Genomic DNA, 17626 nt, shown 5'->3' on the forward strand with positions numbered 1-17626 from the left:
TTAAATGTGTGTGTTCACGAAGCACAAAGGGGGCCCAGTGTAACATAAGTTGAGAATAAAGTAAAGCCTGTTGCATGATCCTTAGGAGTAGAGCTGAGTGGCTATGCTTTAGTGAAAGTATTGGTTGACCATTTCCTTACTGCATGGTTGGTACATCAGCCTCTGGAGCTTAATGAAACTTCACAGGCTAGCAAGTCATTCAAATGACAGTACAATGGTGTTTGGCAGAGTTGCTTCATATACACCGCAGAGTTACATAATAAACAGCAGAGTGAAAAATGAAGAAGAGGCAAAGGAGAAAAGACAATCTTGAGATGATATGGAGGCTCTATAAGACAGAGGGATACAAGAAGGCTATTCCAAATGGCAGAAGCTACAGATAGACAGCCTCTTGCTTTATGACCAGTGGTGAAACTGAAGAGATAGAGAGGAGCTCTTCACATTCTAATACAGAATATAAAAAGTCCAGACTTTTTCCAAAGTGGAGGAGAACCAACAGTTTGAAAGGAATCAATCATGTATTTTGTGTACATGGCATACATGCCTGTGAACTTTTGGACAACTAATAAAATATAAATAAAACCATAGTGCAGTGTTTTGGTTCTTAAAAAAGTGGGGTGGGCCACTTAATTATGAATCATTGAGGAATAAAAAAAGCAATACATATACAAAAGCAAGCAAACAATTAAGAGAGGGAGGAAAAAACACTTCTGCTCTTAAACAGGAAAGACACTACAATTTGAATGGCATTGTAAAATCCTGACACTGATAGATGTGCTGTATAGTCCATCTGGGATTTGTGCCTTGCATTTCAAAATAAGACTTCCTTAATATAGTAACCACTAATCAGGAAAAGCAGGTGAAAAAGACTCCAAAGTGACAATATAATCTCTAAATATTTGTGTGAAAGAGCCGCTCAGCTTCTGTATAAACAAGGGAGGATACTCCTGAGTTGTCAGTTAGTGCTATTTCCTAGTTGCTGCTTGTCACGAGTCTGCACTCGTAGTTCATGCGAATTTCACCCCTTTTATTTAAGTATGCATTTTCCCACACCCAGTCGCCATCTAGTTCAGAGACAAACTGCAGGTTTAGGGGCCAGCTAACCACAGCAGTTGAGTCTCGAGGATCGCCTTCGGATGGCGGAGAGGGGGACCCGGGCCCACCCACTCTCCGTAACAAACAGGGGTGTTGCCCCTAAACACGTTTGCTCATGGGCTCTGCAACCCCGCCCTGGGCCACTGCTCAACTCCACCGCTCGGGCTCAGATCACGGGTGCAATGTGTGCTTGCTGCGCCCCTGCTCCCGAGTTCCCTCACACCTGTTCCTCCCCGCACCTCTCTTCATGTCCCCCCGTCTCCTTGAACTCCTCCTTCAGTTCCTTTTCCTTCAGTTCCTCCTCTTCCCACACCTGCCCAGACATCCTTCTTTTATCTCCATCCCTGGGCTCGGTCGGTGATGTCACCCTCCTCCCCGGCCTTATCCCCTCCCCAATGGGCGTCCCTGGGTGCCCGACTGACGTCACGCACCCGGAGGGCGTAACGTCATCCTCCTGCGCCGGGTCTGCGGCTGCCTGTGGGGCGTTCCCTGCACGGCCCCTTCCCTGTCCAGCACCTTCAAGTCCGGCCCTGTCACTTCCTGTGTAGCGCGGGTGCCGTCGTCTTCGCCCACCTGAGCCTCCCTCGACCTGGGGCAGTGGCGGGGTTGTTTTACCCCGCCACACTGCTGTTACCAAAATTCTAGATTCTTCAAAGCACCAAATTCATTCTGGTTCACAAAAATGTTTTTAGTGCCAAATTATCAGGAGGAGGAATCAGGTTCTAGCCTCATGCCCAGAAGACTGTGTCTGCACAGAGAAGAATCAGGTCTTAATGCACAGATTCTGAGAGATTACTTTATTAGAGAGAACGTGGGTGTGGTAATATTTTTCATTGAGCCAACTTGTGAGAGAGACAAACTTTCAACCTAAACACACAGCTCTGCCTCAGTCTAGGAAAGGTACTGAGAAGGTCACAGCTAAATATAAAGTCAAACAGATAGTTTAGCACAAGTAATTAGCCCATATTCTAAAGCAGGGGTCTCCAACCTTTTTAAGCACAATATCACTTTTTGAATTTAAGTGCAATCCAAGATCTACCTCAAACCCAAATACCCTTGCCTAGCCTCCATTTTACCCCTTCTCTGAAGCCCCGCCCCTGCTCCCTCTACCACCCCCCCCAACTTCCCCCACTTTCACCAGGTTGGGGCAGAGGGTTGGGGTGCAGGCTCTGGTCTTGAATTACGGGATCTGGAGTGAGATGGGAGCTCTGAGCTGAGTCTGGGGCAGGCAGTTGGAGTGCCAGATAGGGTTCTAGGTGCAGGCTGTGGGAGGCTATTTGGTTGCAGGGGTGCTTGGAGCTAAGGCAGGAGTTTGGGGTACAGGAGGGGGTTTATGACTGGGGTGGGGTTTCAGGATGTGGGCACCAGCTGGGCATTGCTTACCTCAGGTGGCTCCTGGGTGGTGGGGCTGAGGCAGGCTCACCCCTGTCCTGGCCCTGCACCACTCCCAAAAGCAGCCAACAAACTCCATCCCAAGTCCTGTTGAGCCCCCTCTCTGCTCTGTGAAGATAGGATACAGAGAGGGAGAGGACCTCTTGACATCAGCACCTTCTCTTCTCCCTCCTCTCCCCTGCCCTGCACAGAAAGCAGAGGCTCCTGAGGGGACCACTCCAAGGCAGATGGCAGGAAATGTGCAGCTGTCTGGTGGGGGGTATGGGACTGAAGTGCTGGACTTGATAACCTGTTGGCCAAACCAGTCAGGATCACTTGTCAGAGGCTCCAAGATCTACCACTAGATCCCGATCTACTGGTTGGTGACCCCTGTTCTAAGAGACCATTCCAGGAGACATAGATACTGGAAGTAAGGGAATGGCGGGTGCTGCAGCACCCCCAACAAGTGTTCCTTCTAATTTTTTCATCCATGTGCAGAAAAAAAAGTTATAAAAATGTATAAAAATTGTTCCAGCACCACTACTACGAATAGTGGCCTGCTGATACCCCTGTAGCTATAGAACAAAACGGGATTAGTCGGCTACAGATTATTGTAATAAGCCATAAATCCAGTGTCTTTATTTAAAACTATGTTTTCTTACTGTTTAGTAAAATTACTAATTTAAATTCCAAAGCTTATCTTTTGTAAGTGTTGTGCAGGTTTCCTTTGAGATTGAGAATTGATAGGTCAGACAGAGTGATTGCTTTGTGAAAAATGTGACGCCTGATGATAGTGATTTTGTCTCTTATCATTTTTCTGTCTGAGTTTATTCAAAATCATAGTGACTGTTGTCAGTTGTTACTGGGGCATATAATACAGTAGGCGATAGGCAGGAGTAGTGTGCACAGATCTTGAAAGGTGTGTTGTGGGGTCTTTTGATCATTGCAGTAGAGGAGATATGTCTGCAGGTTTTACATCTGTTGTTCTGACACGATTTGGGGCTGCTTTGAGATGGTGTGTCCTGGTCTGTGCAGAGCTTGCTTCTGTGGTTGGGGGTTAGTTGTTTGAAGACCAGAAGAGAGAGTATAGGAAAGACTTCTTCCAGGTTAGGGTCCCCATCAATTATACTCCATCCTGAAAGAAATCTTTCATGAACCTCTTCATCCCCACCTCTGTTCCTCCTTCTCTTTTAACTCTTTGCATACCATATTTTCCCAGTTCCTGTCTCTACTCCTAAAACCATGTTCTTCCCATTGCTCTCTTCCTCAATGCTGTAGCATTAGGGCCAGTAGACTGTTTTTAGTGCTGCTGCTCCCTTCTGAGCTGCTGCAGTGGGACATAGAGCAAAGTTGCTGATAGGAGACAATGAAATTGGAAAGATGGAAATCTCCTGGAGCTCTGAGTATATAGGACAGAGAGGCAGCTAAAGTTTAGGGCATTGGCAGCCAAACCAGGTCATTCCATCAGGATGTTCCTCATAAAGAAGATATGGAGGTGGCAGAGAAGTGCAATTTTGGCATTTATTACCATCTCCCAGCTGAAAAGCACAGAAACAAACCTATCCCCCAGAGGCTATTACTTTGGCATTGGATGAATTAGTGATAAATCTGTGAGGCATGGAGTGTCATATGCAAACAGTGGCATCAGAATGAGGGAAAGTCATAAACCAGGGACTTCCTGGGAGAAGAATTAGAAGTAACACCTAACCACACAACCCATGATACCCTTAGAAGTGATTTCTTACCACCTCCCCCGTTCCCCAGTTAACTGAGGCTTCAATTACCAAACAATCATGCAAGTGATGGATGCTACGAATAGCTCATGAGTGAGTTATTAAACTTCTTATAGCTCCATGAAGTTAAAGCTGAATTGCACGTGGTCCATATTGTTTATTCTGTGAATGTTTAAATGAGACACGAGTCTGCTATTCTTCCTTTTCTGTTTCTTTTAGTAAAATTAGGTGTATTTGTTTAGTGATCAGAAGAATAGTTAGTCTTATTAGCCTGTCACATTTATTGTTAAGGTATAGTCACCTGGCCTGAATTGTGTCTAGTGAGGCTGGATTATAGGATATTGCCAGTGCTCGCTCACTCTCATTTTGAGGGGATTATGCTTTTTATTTCTTTTTATTTTACTTTCCCTTTTGTGTCTAAAGCTTTTAAGGAATACTTTTTTTTCCCCTGAGCATGAATGCCTAATTCTGACTGGCATGAGCAATGCCTTAGAAGTCTAGCCTGCAATAACATTTTCTTTTTTGACACACGGGGTAAGTCTGTTCTCCAGAGCTAGTAAAAAAAAAAAAAAAGATTTTCTTTTTTCCCCCTAAGAAATTCCTACAATGTCATTCAAAATAGGATCTTAAATTTTTCATTTTTAACTTTACTTTAAACTGACCAAACTGTAGTCCAATAGCATCAGTCTCAGTGATATATTTCCTTTGCCTTTTTTCCTGCTGTCTCACTCTTAGAACACTAAGATCAGCTGATAAAATGTGGCTATCAATACCCAGAAGTAAATACCTATCTAGAGACAACATATTCTATGATTACCTGTCACAGAAGCTCAGACTGAGTTCATTCAGTCTTCCTTCAGATTTCAATGCAAGATCTATTTTCACTAGATCACCATTCAGGCCAGATGACTTATTCTCCAAGAGCACAGAGAAAATCTAAACAAGACTGTCCCAAGTGGAAAGAAGAATCAGTTAACTACTGTGGCACAGGTCTGAGCTACACAGTAGCAATGCGCGTGGCATATCATACTTTCTAGTTAGCAAGGAGTTTTTCCCCCTTTTTTCTTTTCCTTATTACAAGTTTTTTATCTCCTTTAACCTGCAGTTTTTCTTTGATTGCTTGGTGCATATTCTTGCTTGTGGGACTGGCGCCTCCTGGTGTTGGGCTGCAGAATCTTACAGAGAGCAGTGTCCTTTGGACTCTTTAGTCCCTCCCTGTGCATCCCCTCACCTCAGATATTAAAGGGGGAATAGCCCGAACTACTCTTCAGTTCCATATTAACCTCCGAAGTTGCAGTGAGCTCAGATTGCATAGAACATCCTTCATGCTCTTCTGTTGGTTTTTTGTTGTTGTTTTGTTTTTTATAAAAAGAACAAAAAAGAAACAATAACAGGCCTGGGTATTTGTCTGACTGACCCTCAGGAGCAGGAGGGCTGCCTCACATGCTGCTATTGGCAGAGGAGGCTCCTTAAGCCTAGTCAACTAAGTCTGGGATACCTGCCAGCCAGTCACTCTATGCCCAGCATAAGTAACATCCATGAACTGGATCTTATCTGACTCAGACTAGTGTCAGCATCCCAGCATGGTTGACGTAGTATAAGCGGCACTTGAATTGAGTCCTAGCTGAAGTGATTCCGTACCCAACTCAAGTGGCACTAGGATCCTCTTCTCTGTCTGAGCCAATGTAGTTTGGTGCCTAAGACCCAGTATCTTTAACTTGGTATACCATTTGCCAGATATCACCAATACTCATGTTTGCCCAGGTCAGCGAGGTTCAATTTTAGCAGTATGAATTGTGAAGGCCACTTACCAAAGGGCTGTTATACTCTATATCAGCTTCAGCCCAAGACTCTGACTTGTCATGGCCAGCTGAGACCCATGGCAAGGATCCAGTACCCTTGTTTTTCCAGGCACCATCACCACTTGCAATCTGTGACACACTGTCTAGCAAAAAAAGCTCAAAATCTACCTGGTCCCCGACCCACCCACCCCTATAGAGACTGAGAACCTGGCACCATTGTTTCTGCCAGTCAGAGTGCCCCCACCCTGGAGTGCCATTTCTGGTGCAACGCGAGCTGCAGCCATTTCTGACACCTGCCCCAGAGCTAGGGGCTGGACAAGAAGCTGGCTCAGTACTAGGGCCCTACACTGGTCCCTTCATTGATGGGACCTGGAGACCAGTGCCCCAGGTGGACAGCGGGGTCCTGCCAGGCCATGCTGCCTTGTGGCAGGTACATGAGGGAATGGATGGCCATGGCTCTGGGCCTTCCTGTGACCCAGCACCAGCCAGTCGGCAGCACTGCCCCAGAGTAAGGGTGGACTTGCTGCTATGTGGATTGTGGCCTGGCTGTTTGTGCTAGGGGTTCTTGTTCCTGGGAAGGAGCCATGCAGGTTGCTGAGCCCCTTCCCCAGGGGCTGCCTCATTGTTGGTTGGTCTGCAGGGAATCACTGGGCCTCACCTGGTAGGGAGGGCTGAATTCGGAGCCCTGCTCATGGTCCTGTGGGGGTGCTGGAGATGGCTGCAGACCCCTTTGCCTAAATAAGGAATGAGGCCTATGGGGACTACAAGTCCCAGCATGCACTGAAGCTGCACTGTTGGGATAGATGGCTGTGTGGCATGCTGGGAGTTGTAGTCCCCATAGGCTCTAATATGGCTATTTTGTACCAAAAATTGTCCCGAGACAGGCTCCCCCCCCTCTGCCATGTGATCTACCTCCTGATTGGCTGAGCCGCAGGTCTGTTATGCTGACTTCGCCCTGCAAAGGTGTTGGTTTGCCCCCGCCATAGCACCTGGCCTTGGCCTCGCTGGCAGACAGGACTTTGGGCTACATGGACCTTTGGGTGGCCCAGTCATTTGCATAATCGCATGAGAGCGCTTTTTTGAAAAAGGGTTTTTTCTCCTTTTTCCGGAGTATGGGATCTTTCGAAAAGGTTTTTGTTTGTTTGTTTGTTTTTCAAAAGAACCCTGTCTAGACTGCAGGGTTTTTTTGAAAAACCCTTTTTCGAAAAAGCGCTCTCACTCGATTATGCAAATGAAGCGCAAGATTTGTAAATCCGCGCTTCATTTGAACTTTCGTTTGTCCTCATTTACATTCCTCTTTCGAAAGAGGAATGTAGTTTAGATGTGCCCTTAGAACCTCCCTGCCTCTGGGCTGAACTGGGCACCCCAGCCGCCTCGAATATTTTAAATAGAGAGGCGGGGTAAAAATATTTTAAATAAATAAAATATTATACATGTCCTTGAGTTTTTCCAGTGTTAGATGTTTAACCTGGTGTTAGATGTTTAACAGTACTCTGAGGACTTACTCCACAAGCCTGCTGAGATACTTAGCTGAGGCTCGAGGCATGTCTTTTGTAAGTACTCTCCAGGTGAAATCAATAGAACTATTTTCATTTTCAAGATGAGGTTCTGAGCGGTGCCCAGAGTATCTTCTGTCCTCTTCAGACCCTTCAGCTGGGTTTTTGAGCAAGGTGTCCTTTAGTGCCCAGACATTGACAATGTTGCATCTTGGTAGTCATTCCCAGGCCAAGACAGAGGTGTATCTGAAACCTGCTGCATCTTATTCAGACCTGTCCCATTTCTTGGCTCTGAGCAGGACTGATTTCTAATCTGAGGTTGTCTTAGAAACTGCCCTGACTTAGTAACTGGCCAACACTATTATGGTTTGGAGACTTGTCAGTTCCATGCACCAGTGTAATTGTTTTGGTTTTGAAGACAGGCTATAAATAGCTTTCTTGGAGTTAGCTCCACCGTTGTCTACCACTATTACTGCTGGATTACTGAATCTGCATGCTTGTTTTATTTGTGCACAATCAACTGGACGTTGACATTCCTGCCGTTTCCAGGGAGCAATAATTTAAAATAAATACATTTTTAAAAAATGAAAAACGTTGGCAGCTACTCCTGAAACCTCACTGTCTTGTCACTCTGGGATTATGTTCCACTTGAATTTAGCCCTTTGATGCTGAAATGCTGGAACCTATTCTACTGTCATGCCAGGAAAATAATGGACTTTTATCTGCTGTTTGGGCAAGGCAAGCAGTCAGCTTTAGGTGAAAATGTCTCGGATGTACTTTCATATTGTTTTAAGCTTACTTCATTCTGAACGTTCAGAGAGCAACAGCACCTAAATAGAAAGTATTCCGCTGGTAATCTGGGATTCTCAACTGATGCCATGTCTACACCACCACTTATGCTGGCAAAATTGATGTCAACTCTGGGGTGTGAAGAAAACACACCCCAGAAATGTAAGTTTTGCTGGTGTAAGTGTCAAAGTGCATAGCACTGTCAGCGGGAGAGCATCTCCTGCTGACGTAGCTGCTGCCGCTTATTGAGGTGGCTTTGATATGTCAATGGGAGAGAGCTCTCTCCCATCAGCACAGACTGACTACACTAGCTATCTTACAGCAGTGGATCTGTGTTGGTACAGCCAGGGGCGGATGAGAGTTTTGCGGGGCCCAGGGCAGCACAATTTCGCAGGGAAAAAAATAGAAAAAAGGCTGCAAATGAGCAAATTGAAGGCTATTTTCACATTAAATGTGAATTGGGTACATTTGATAGAAACTTAATTTAGTTGGATATTTTTTATTTTAATTACATTGTAAGTCATTCTTAAACAAAATTCTACATTAATAATTAAAAATTTTCATTTGTATTTAAGGCACTCGGCTGAGTTCTGCACTGCTGAGCTGAGCTGCTGCGCGGGTTCAAGCAGCCGTTTGGGCCCTGCATGGCAGCGTGGGGCCCGGGACAGCCACCTTGCTTGCCCTGCCCTATATCCGCCACTGGGTACAGCTGTGCCCCTCTAAGATTACTGGTGTAGACATGACTTTTGATTAAAAACACAAGTTCCTTGGGGGGGGAGGTGTCTTTTGTTTCTAAAAGGAGAGAAAGTCCGAGAGAGAGAGAACTCTACTATTCTAGTTTCCTTCTCTCTTAGACATCAAGGCCTTCCTGACTATATCTAGGCTTTGGTCTTCACTCACTTTGGAAAAATCTCATTTATGGAAAGGTTGCTCTGTGTACCATGAGCATTACTTGAGGGAAAGGTTTTGTATAGATGGCTGCCTAAAAATAATCTGGATTTTTTTTACAGCAATACACTTGGCTATACTATGAATATCATAGGGTATGTGTATTCATTTAGCTGCCCCAGAGGAATTCACTGTAGTGTGTGTTTCTCTTTTGCTTTGGGGTATGAGTTTATTTCACAAAGTTCATGGGACTGCTTGTCTGTTACCTAGGAAGAGGACATTCCCCATAGCTATAGCCACAGCCTGTGGACTTAGTGAAAAATAGGCCAAATAGCCTATCCTCTGTTAACTGTATTCCTTTTGGGAAACACTGTATGGTCAGTGTCGTCATCTTTTCTATTTCCACATCACACAGGTTACTAACCTGTCTGTGTTTCTCAAGTTGCTTTTACACCATTGTTATGACTCACCAAGTTTTGGTTCATCTGGCTATATCAAAAGATATTCAGCATAGATGGCATTTATTGCAGACCTTCTGTCTTTTCTGTGGAATTTGAAAAACTGATACTGGAAGCTCTATATGTGCTTTAAGCAACGATGCTTCCCTTGCAAAGATCTGATCTGAGAGAGAAATAAATTGTGGTCACTTCTAACATTCTCTTCACCTTTCATCCTGAAGTGATGTGGCAGTTTTGCAGTCCCTGTTCATTTAGAACTCTTCAGCCTTTCCTGGACGTTGTCCTGCTGTCATGTGGTTCGATTTATTTTAGATACAAGGGAAACCAGGACCCTCCAGAGAGACTGAACCACTTTCTTATTTATTGTAAGCATTAAGCAGTTAACATAGTGTTTAAGTTTTACAATCCTTAAAAACAAATACTATACAGTTTAAACCTTCAGTATTATAAATTCTAAAGCAATTAATACAGCGCAAAGTAATGCAAAAGCAATTAATAGAAAATCTACTCTAATACAATAATAAAGCCTAATTCACTTACATTTCACCCATATGCTACCTACAGCATCAAGCAGGAAGTCATGTTTCCTTTGATTCCCACCCGTTGGAACGCCATGCATTTGCGTCGCCAGTGTGAAGGGCCTATTTACTTCTAGTTACAATGAGCAGAACCTGTGGGTCAATCTTGCTCCCTCCATCCCATCGATTCTTCTTACTAAGCCCATTTACAGCAAAGCAAGACTTGGTCATTCTAATAATATTAACCAATTGTTTACGTATTGCGTAGGATACCTAAAATGCCCAATGCCCCAATATGAGGTACATCCTGCTACTCCAGATGTTGCAAAAACTATGCGCATAGCTTTATGGCCGCATCTGTAATTTTTGCGTATCAAAAACAGAAATGCCTGTACATGCAGTCCCTGGGTTACGAACAAGATAGGGACTGTAGGTTTGTTCTTAAGTTGAATCTGTATGTAAGTTGGAACTGGCGTCCAGATTCAGCCGCTGCTGAAACTGACCGCCAGTTCTGACTTACATACAGATTGAACTTAAGAACCCCAAGTCAGCTGCTGCTGAAACTGATCAGCCGCTGACTCCAGGAAGCCCGGGGCAGAGCAACTGTGCCTCGGGCTTCCTGTAGTCAGCGCTGGTCAGTTTCAGCAGCGGCTGACTTGGGAACGTCTGGGGCAGAGCAGCTGGGGTGCTGCTGGGTTGCTCCAGTAGCGCCGCTCCTCGGCGCTACTGGACCAACCCAGCAGCACCCCAGCTGCTCTGCCCCAGGCGTCCTGATTCAGCCGCTGCTGAAACTGACCAGCAGCGGCTGAATCAGGACGCCTGGGGCAGAGCAGCTGGGGTGCTGCCGGGTTAGTCCAGTAGTGCCCAGAGCGGCGCTGCGGGACGAACCGGCAGCGCCCCAGCTGCTCTGCCCCAGGGTCCACAACAAAAGCCTGGTCTGCTGGGGTGGGGGGCACACTAGCTGCGGCTACACGCGGCACGGGGTTCGAACTAGCCAGGATTTTAAAATGGCGGCGCCCGGCTTATGCAAATGAAGCCCGGGAAATTCAAATCCCGGGCTTCATTTGCAAGTGCGGTATGCCTACATTACCCTGCTAGTTCGAACTAGCGGGGTAGTGTAGACATACCCTAAGAAATCAGTGCTGCTTGCGGAAATACTATTCTGCTTCCATTCAGGCAAAAGTCCCTTTTGCGCAAAAGGGCCAGTGTAGACAGCTCAGATTTGTTTTCCGCAAAAAAGCCCCGATCGCGAAAACGGCGATCGGGTCTTTTTTGCGGAAAAGCGCGTCTAGATTGGCACGGACGCTCTGTTCCAAAAATGCTTTTAACAGAAAACTTTTCCGTTAAAAGCATTTCCAGAAAATCATGCCAATCTAGACGCAGCCAACATGTTTGACCTCAAAGCAAGTGCAGATGCTGTACTGCTGCTTGGAGCAGGCAAGGCGTCCAGCTCCTTTAGCACCACAAAACTTCATTTTGGAGAATCCTGTCCCACGTCATGACCACATGCAGCTCCCCCTGCACTCTGCCATGAGCCAGTCATGTAGTGTGAACGGATTTCTATATCTTTCTAAGCACTCACCAATTTAAGAATGCTTACAGTAGGATTTCTGGGGTGTTTTTTAAGACTTTAGATAAGAATGTAAATGTGAATTTGTGTCCACTGGCAGAAATAAGAAAAGCTCTGTGTTGTCAGTTTCTTGTGTATCTGCACCAGGGCATGTAATAAGAGTTTATCGAGGCCACTATTTATGGCACATATGCAGTTAGGAATACTGTGATCTATGGTGCCATTTTTTTCCCCCTCTGGGAAGTAGTTAAGGGACATGGTAGTAGCAAATCCCCAATACCGTTTATTATATTTCTCTTTTGTGTGAGGATTACTGCGATGAAATTTTATTTCTTCAGTTGCAAGATGGATAGCATCGTCTATAACTAGGTTTTTAGTTTTTCACCTCCTCTATTCTGCAGAACATGTAGAAGGTGCTCTGAAAAAGAAAACCAAGTGACTGCTCACCAGGGAAAAGTTCTTGTTTTAAGTGCTCAGTACAATTCCTTCAGCATGAAGTTCTTTGGCCTCACATCTGATACTAATCCTATAGAGTATTCTATTTAAGCAACAGATTAGAAGGATAGTTAGCCCAGTGCAGGATTAACAGGATATTATAGTGATTGTTGATGGTAAAATATGGAATTCAGAGAATGCTCTGGATAGCCCAGGTATTAAAATATTAACAGAAGGCTAAATCTTATTTAATAGGTCAGCTCATTGCCTGTTCCTCTGTTATTTGATTACCCTTTCTAACAGTAGGTTTGGAAATAGTAAGGAAGGCAGCTTGATCTGATGTGGTGACTGAGCACAGAGTTGCAAGTATGGAATTGAAATCAAGTTCTGCCAAGTTTTCTCATCTGTAATTAGAAGGAATAATTCTTGCCTACATTCTTCTTTGCACAGGGCTTTGAATTGGCAAAGTGTTATATAAGTGCATTCCTAGTAATGCATAAACTGTATTCTGTGATTAAATAGTAGTGTGCACATTTCACAGAGTTCACTTATTAGAAATGAGCAAATGGGTCACTGTTTACTGTTAACTACTAAGTTCAGCAAACTAGAAGCTGAACCAAATCTCCTGTTTTTGCTCTCACCTACCACCCACACTGTAAGAAGGGAGTTCAGAACTTTTGCAACCAGAGCCCTGACAATGATGTTTGCATTTCAGGGCAGTATGCTGCCGTCCCTACGCATGGTGGCACCTTACATCTGTCAAACCAAACTCCAAATTTGTAGATGATTTTCAGAAGACTTAAAAGCAGGTGGTTTGGGTCCACTTAAATCCCAAACTGTGTGTCTTTTCCTAGTAGTTGTATGTGTGATGTGATAGATGAGATCAGGTGCATTCTGACTGCTGTAGCCAGGGTATGCCATATTCTGTACTAGCCTACTTTATAAAGGTAAGGCTTACCTTTTCTTTTTTTTTTTAAACACCAACAGAAACCTGCAGGCTGAATATGACCGATTGAAGCAACAGCATGATCACAAAGGACTTTCTCCACTGCCATCCCCACCCGAGATGATGCCCATCTCCCCGCAAAGTCCTCGTGATGCTGAGCTCATTGCAGAAGCTAAATTGCTTCGACAGCACAAGGGTCGCCTGGAAGCCAGGATGCAGATTCTGGAGGATCACAACAAACAGCTGGAGTCGCAGCTGCACAGGCTCAGGCAGCTGCTGGAACAGGTAAGTCCAAATGCTTTTCCTGTGGAGCGCTAAGGAATGATTTTTCTAAAGCAGAGTTTGAAATGTTATCGATAAATGTAGCACATCAAGAAGTGATATCTGCAATGTGTAGTCAGAGAGAGGAATTTGATCGTACTCTAGATTGCAAGTGGTGAGATAAGATCACTGGTGTCCAGGGCCAGATTAACCATTGGGCTAATAAGGCTTAGGTGCTCCTATTGTTTAGGTCCTCCTGCTCAGGCAAGAATCAGGGCCAGGCTGGGTAAGGGCGGGGGAGTTAGCTAGCTCACATTGCCCTTCTGGAGCCTGGAGCACTGCTGCCAGCTCATGGACAAAGCAAAGAGCCCCTTGTGGTTTAGAAGGAGCCCCCTCTCAATCCCTGACAGTGATGAGAAGGAGACCAATAACCAACAGGCATCATTGGTAGGAATCGGGTGCGGCTTCAACCCCTTCTGACCTTTCTAAACGGTGCAGGGGGGAGGAGAGGGTGTGCTCAGGCAGTTCTGGAGTGGTGTGGGGAACACCCCCACCCATCCCCTCTCACCTGCCTGCTGCTTAGTGCACAGTTGCCTACAGGAGAGCTCCAGGGCCTGGTTAGAAGCACGCCCACCTCCTTCTGCAGCAGAGTGCCCCAGCTGGCTCTGACTGTATCGGTGTACCAGGATGCATCACTTTACTTTCAACTCTGGTTTCATTCCAAAAACTGAAAGCTAAATAAACCCAAAGTTAATCTTTTTTCTGCCCCAACTAGGAAAGTAAGCAATTAGTTGACTAGTCACTTCCCCCTGCCCCTTTCCTACAGGGGGGGAGCAGGAGCTCCTTTTTTTAAGAGGAATAAGGGATCTTTCGGAAAAGGCTTTATTTTCCGAAAGATCCCCGTCTAGACTGGCGCTTTTTGCCGGCAAAGCCCCGAGCCAGAAAAAAGCGGCAGCCATGTTCATGCAAATGAAGCAGGGGAGATTTAAATCCCCGCTTCATTTGCAATTGCGATGTGTCTAATCTGCATCCCTTTTCCGCAAAAGGGATGCGGTCTAGACACAGCCCAGGAGAACAGTTTTGCACTAGAGAAGATTTAGGTCCCTTCTCCTTTTTCACACCTGGAAAAGCAGGATCTCATCACTAGCCCTCCCCAGGTTTCCCTGGTGGCCACTCTGGCCAATACCAGGGAAACTCGTCTGCCCCCCACCCGGCCCCGGACCCTTTAAAGGGGCACGGGCTGGCTACGGTGCCCGTGCCAGGTGCAAGCCTGCCAGCACCCAGCCAGCAGACCCTGCACCTGGCACGGATCGAGCGACCCACCCGATGCCCCCCAGTCCTCCCCCTCTTCCCGGGACCAGGCTGGCGGCTCCCGGGAGCTTACCCGGGACCGCAAGAGGCGGGCACCCGCCTGGGCTAGAGCGGACATCGTGGACCTCGTCCACGACCTCCGCACTAGGCACAGGAAAGTGGCCGTCTAGGGCAGGAGAGCTGCCAGCCTGGCCACCCAGGAGCAGGTGTGCATGAAAATCAAGGTGGTCCACTGAGACCCCCGACCCTGAGCCCTGAGCTTACAATGGCCGTCCTGGGTCAGACCAAAGGTCCATCTAGCCCAGTAGCCTGTCTGCTGACAGTGGCCAACCCTAGGGACCCTGGAGGGGATGGACCGAAGACAGTGACCAAGCCATTTGTCTCGTGCCATCCCTCTCCAGCCTTCCACAAACCTTGGGCAGGGACACCAATCCTACCCCCTGGCTAATAGCACTCCAGGGACCCAACCTCCATGACTTGATCTCACTTCCCTTTAAACTCTGTTCTAGTTCTAGCCTTCACAGCCTCCTGCAGCAAGGAGTTCCACAGGTTGACTCTTTGCTTTGTGAAGAACAACTTTCTGTTATTAGTTTGAAGCCTGCTACCCATTCCTTTCCTTTGGTGTCCTCTAGTCCTTCTTTATGGGAACTAATGAAGAACTTTTCTGTATGCACCCTCTCCACCCAACTCCTGCTTTTAGAGACCTCTATCCTGTCCCCCCTGCGTCTCCTCTTTTCTAAGCTGAAAAGTCCCAGTCTCTTTAGCCTCTCTTCATATGGGACCTGTTCCCAACCCCGATCATTTTAGTTGCTCTCCCCTCTCCCACCCTCTCTCTTCCCCTCTCCCACCTCCTTTTCCCAGTCTCCCCCAGTTTTGTTCAATAAAGACAGATTCCATTTTTGAACACAATTGTCCTTTATTTTGTACATCAAGAAGAGGGGCTAGGGAAGGGTAAGTGGAAGGAGGTGAGGGAGGAATGGGGTACACGCCCCCGATGGGGAGGACTGGGCTGGCTCTGCAGGCTTCTGGGGGTGGAAGCTCTCCTGCAGCCCCCCAATTTCCCCCTCTCCCCAGATGGCAGCCTGCGGCAAGTGCAGCCGGGCTGATGGCCGAGTGCTGTGATGTGCCCAGTGTGGGTACTCCGGGCAATCCAAGCCAGGACTGCTTTGCAAGCGGGGCACCCCTGAGAACTGTCTGTCCGGGATGGGGGTCGGGACCCTTTAAGCACAGCCCTCGGCTAGCCTGAGACAGCAGCTCCACACTCTAAGTCCTCCTCTGATGCCCTGCCGGCACTGCTTCCGGCCATCCTTAAGCCCGGTTCAGGGTCCACTCAATGTGGACATGCTAGTTCGAATTAGCAAAACGCTAATTCGAACTAGTTTTTTAGTCTGGATGCGTTAGTTCGAATTAGCTTAGTTTGAATTAACTAACTCGAACTAAGTTAGTTCAAACTAGCGCTGTTGTGTAGACATACCCTTATCTATTTGGATGTACCAAGTTATCACTGAATCCAATGTGGCAGATTGTTTCCCAAACATTGAAACTGCATTTGCCACTCTATTTGTCACTAATAATCACTATAGTTGGGAATGTTCCTTTTCTCCTCTAACAAGGATCAAAAATGTCCTCTGGTCCAACATGACTCAGAAGCATCTCAGTGCTTTGTCCCTGGTGAGCATTGAGAATGAAATTGTCAGGTCTTTGAACTATGATGACACCATTTGTGACTTTGCCACAGCTATAAAGTGGGGAGGTTGTGCAGAACTGAGTATAGTGAAAGTAGAATACATGTGTCAATGTATAAAGATGTATATAGATAAATGTTTGATGACTTCATAATTTTTTGCAATATATAATTCATACTTAGGCCCTTCCCTCCCACTAGCATTAGGCCCCTCATAACCTTCATCCAGCCCTACAGGAGTCTCAGTACAATGCAGTATATTTTTTAATCTTTTTTTTTTTCTTTTTTAATTTAGAATTTGGATCCATAGCCAATTGAAATGTATTTATTAAAATTGTTGTGTAACCATTATGGAATAGATACAAAATACAGAAATACAAGAATTTACTGTGAATAATCGCCTTGTTTTATTCTGATCTCTCAGCCGCAGGCAGATGCCAAGGAGAATGGTACAACACTGTCTTCTCCTTCTACCTCCTTACAGAGGTCAGATAGCAGTCAGCCAATGCTTCTCCGTGTAGTTGGCAGCCAGACTTCAGAAACCATGGGTAAGATGACAATGTTCAAACTGTTACAAAAGATGCATTTATTTACATTTTACAGTGTAGGACACCAAAAAAAATTAGCTAAGGATAGTAAAGATTGAATTGATTTGTTAATACAAACAAATGTGGACATTTGCAGTGAGCATTGATTTTGACTATTTCTCCATTGTATATCATGTTGTATGTTTTTGTATTTAACCACAATTCAGTGTCATTGACATTTTGACATCAAACAGAAAAGTCCATCAGGGCCTATAGTTGGGGGAGGGAAAGGGTATCAAGAAAAAGCTAAAGCAAGCTGTTCAGATAATCTCTAAGAAAATAAATTTGATCTAATCTAGCTTTCATGGACATGGTCTTATGACTAAGTGATTTTTTAAAAAAGGTCAACCATCCCACCAGATTAATTGATAGGATTTTATTTTAATGTATCATTGCTCAGATAAATAGAGCTAAGTAAGAGGACATTGACAGGCAATACTACCTGATAGCTTTTGTAAATATATTTATGATGATAAATCACAAACTGATTGTGGAGGAAAGGCTTATTCAGGAAGTCTTCAGTGAATAATGGTTGATATTTCTGTTTTAGTAACATTTCTGCAGCCGTTTCTCATTTGATAGATAGCTATTGCCCAGTGTCATGGTTCTTGAGGTAAATACTCCTCAGACCCTTCATAGGCTTCTTGAGGATACCCCACATAGCCATGGTCCACACTAGGGA

At 45.6% G+C, this 17626-nt stretch overlaps 1 protein-coding gene across 17 annotated transcripts in view; it reads left to right on the forward strand.

Moving 5' to 3' along the window:
• The window catches only part of DMD (dystrophin), a 2108520-nt gene that overhangs the window by 2066308 nt on the left and 24586 nt on the right, over nt 1–17626 (forward strand). For all 17 annotated transcript variants that reach the window (XM_075916549.1, XM_075916586.1, XM_075916651.1 and 14 more), the window contains 2 exons: nt 13143–13386; nt 16782–16905. In XM_075916549.1, the coding sequence (XP_075772664.1) occupies nt 13143–13386; nt 16782–16905 (368 nt within the window). The remainder of the gene's footprint in view (nt 1–13142; nt 13387–16781; nt 16906–17626) is intronic.

Source organism: Pelodiscus sinensis, chromosome 1 (genome assembly GCF_049634645.1).
Source record: "Pelodiscus sinensis isolate JC-2024 chromosome 1, ASM4963464v1, whole genome shotgun sequence".
In the NCBI taxonomy this organism is placed as follows: Eukaryota; Metazoa; Chordata; order Testudines; family Trionychidae; genus Pelodiscus; species Pelodiscus sinensis.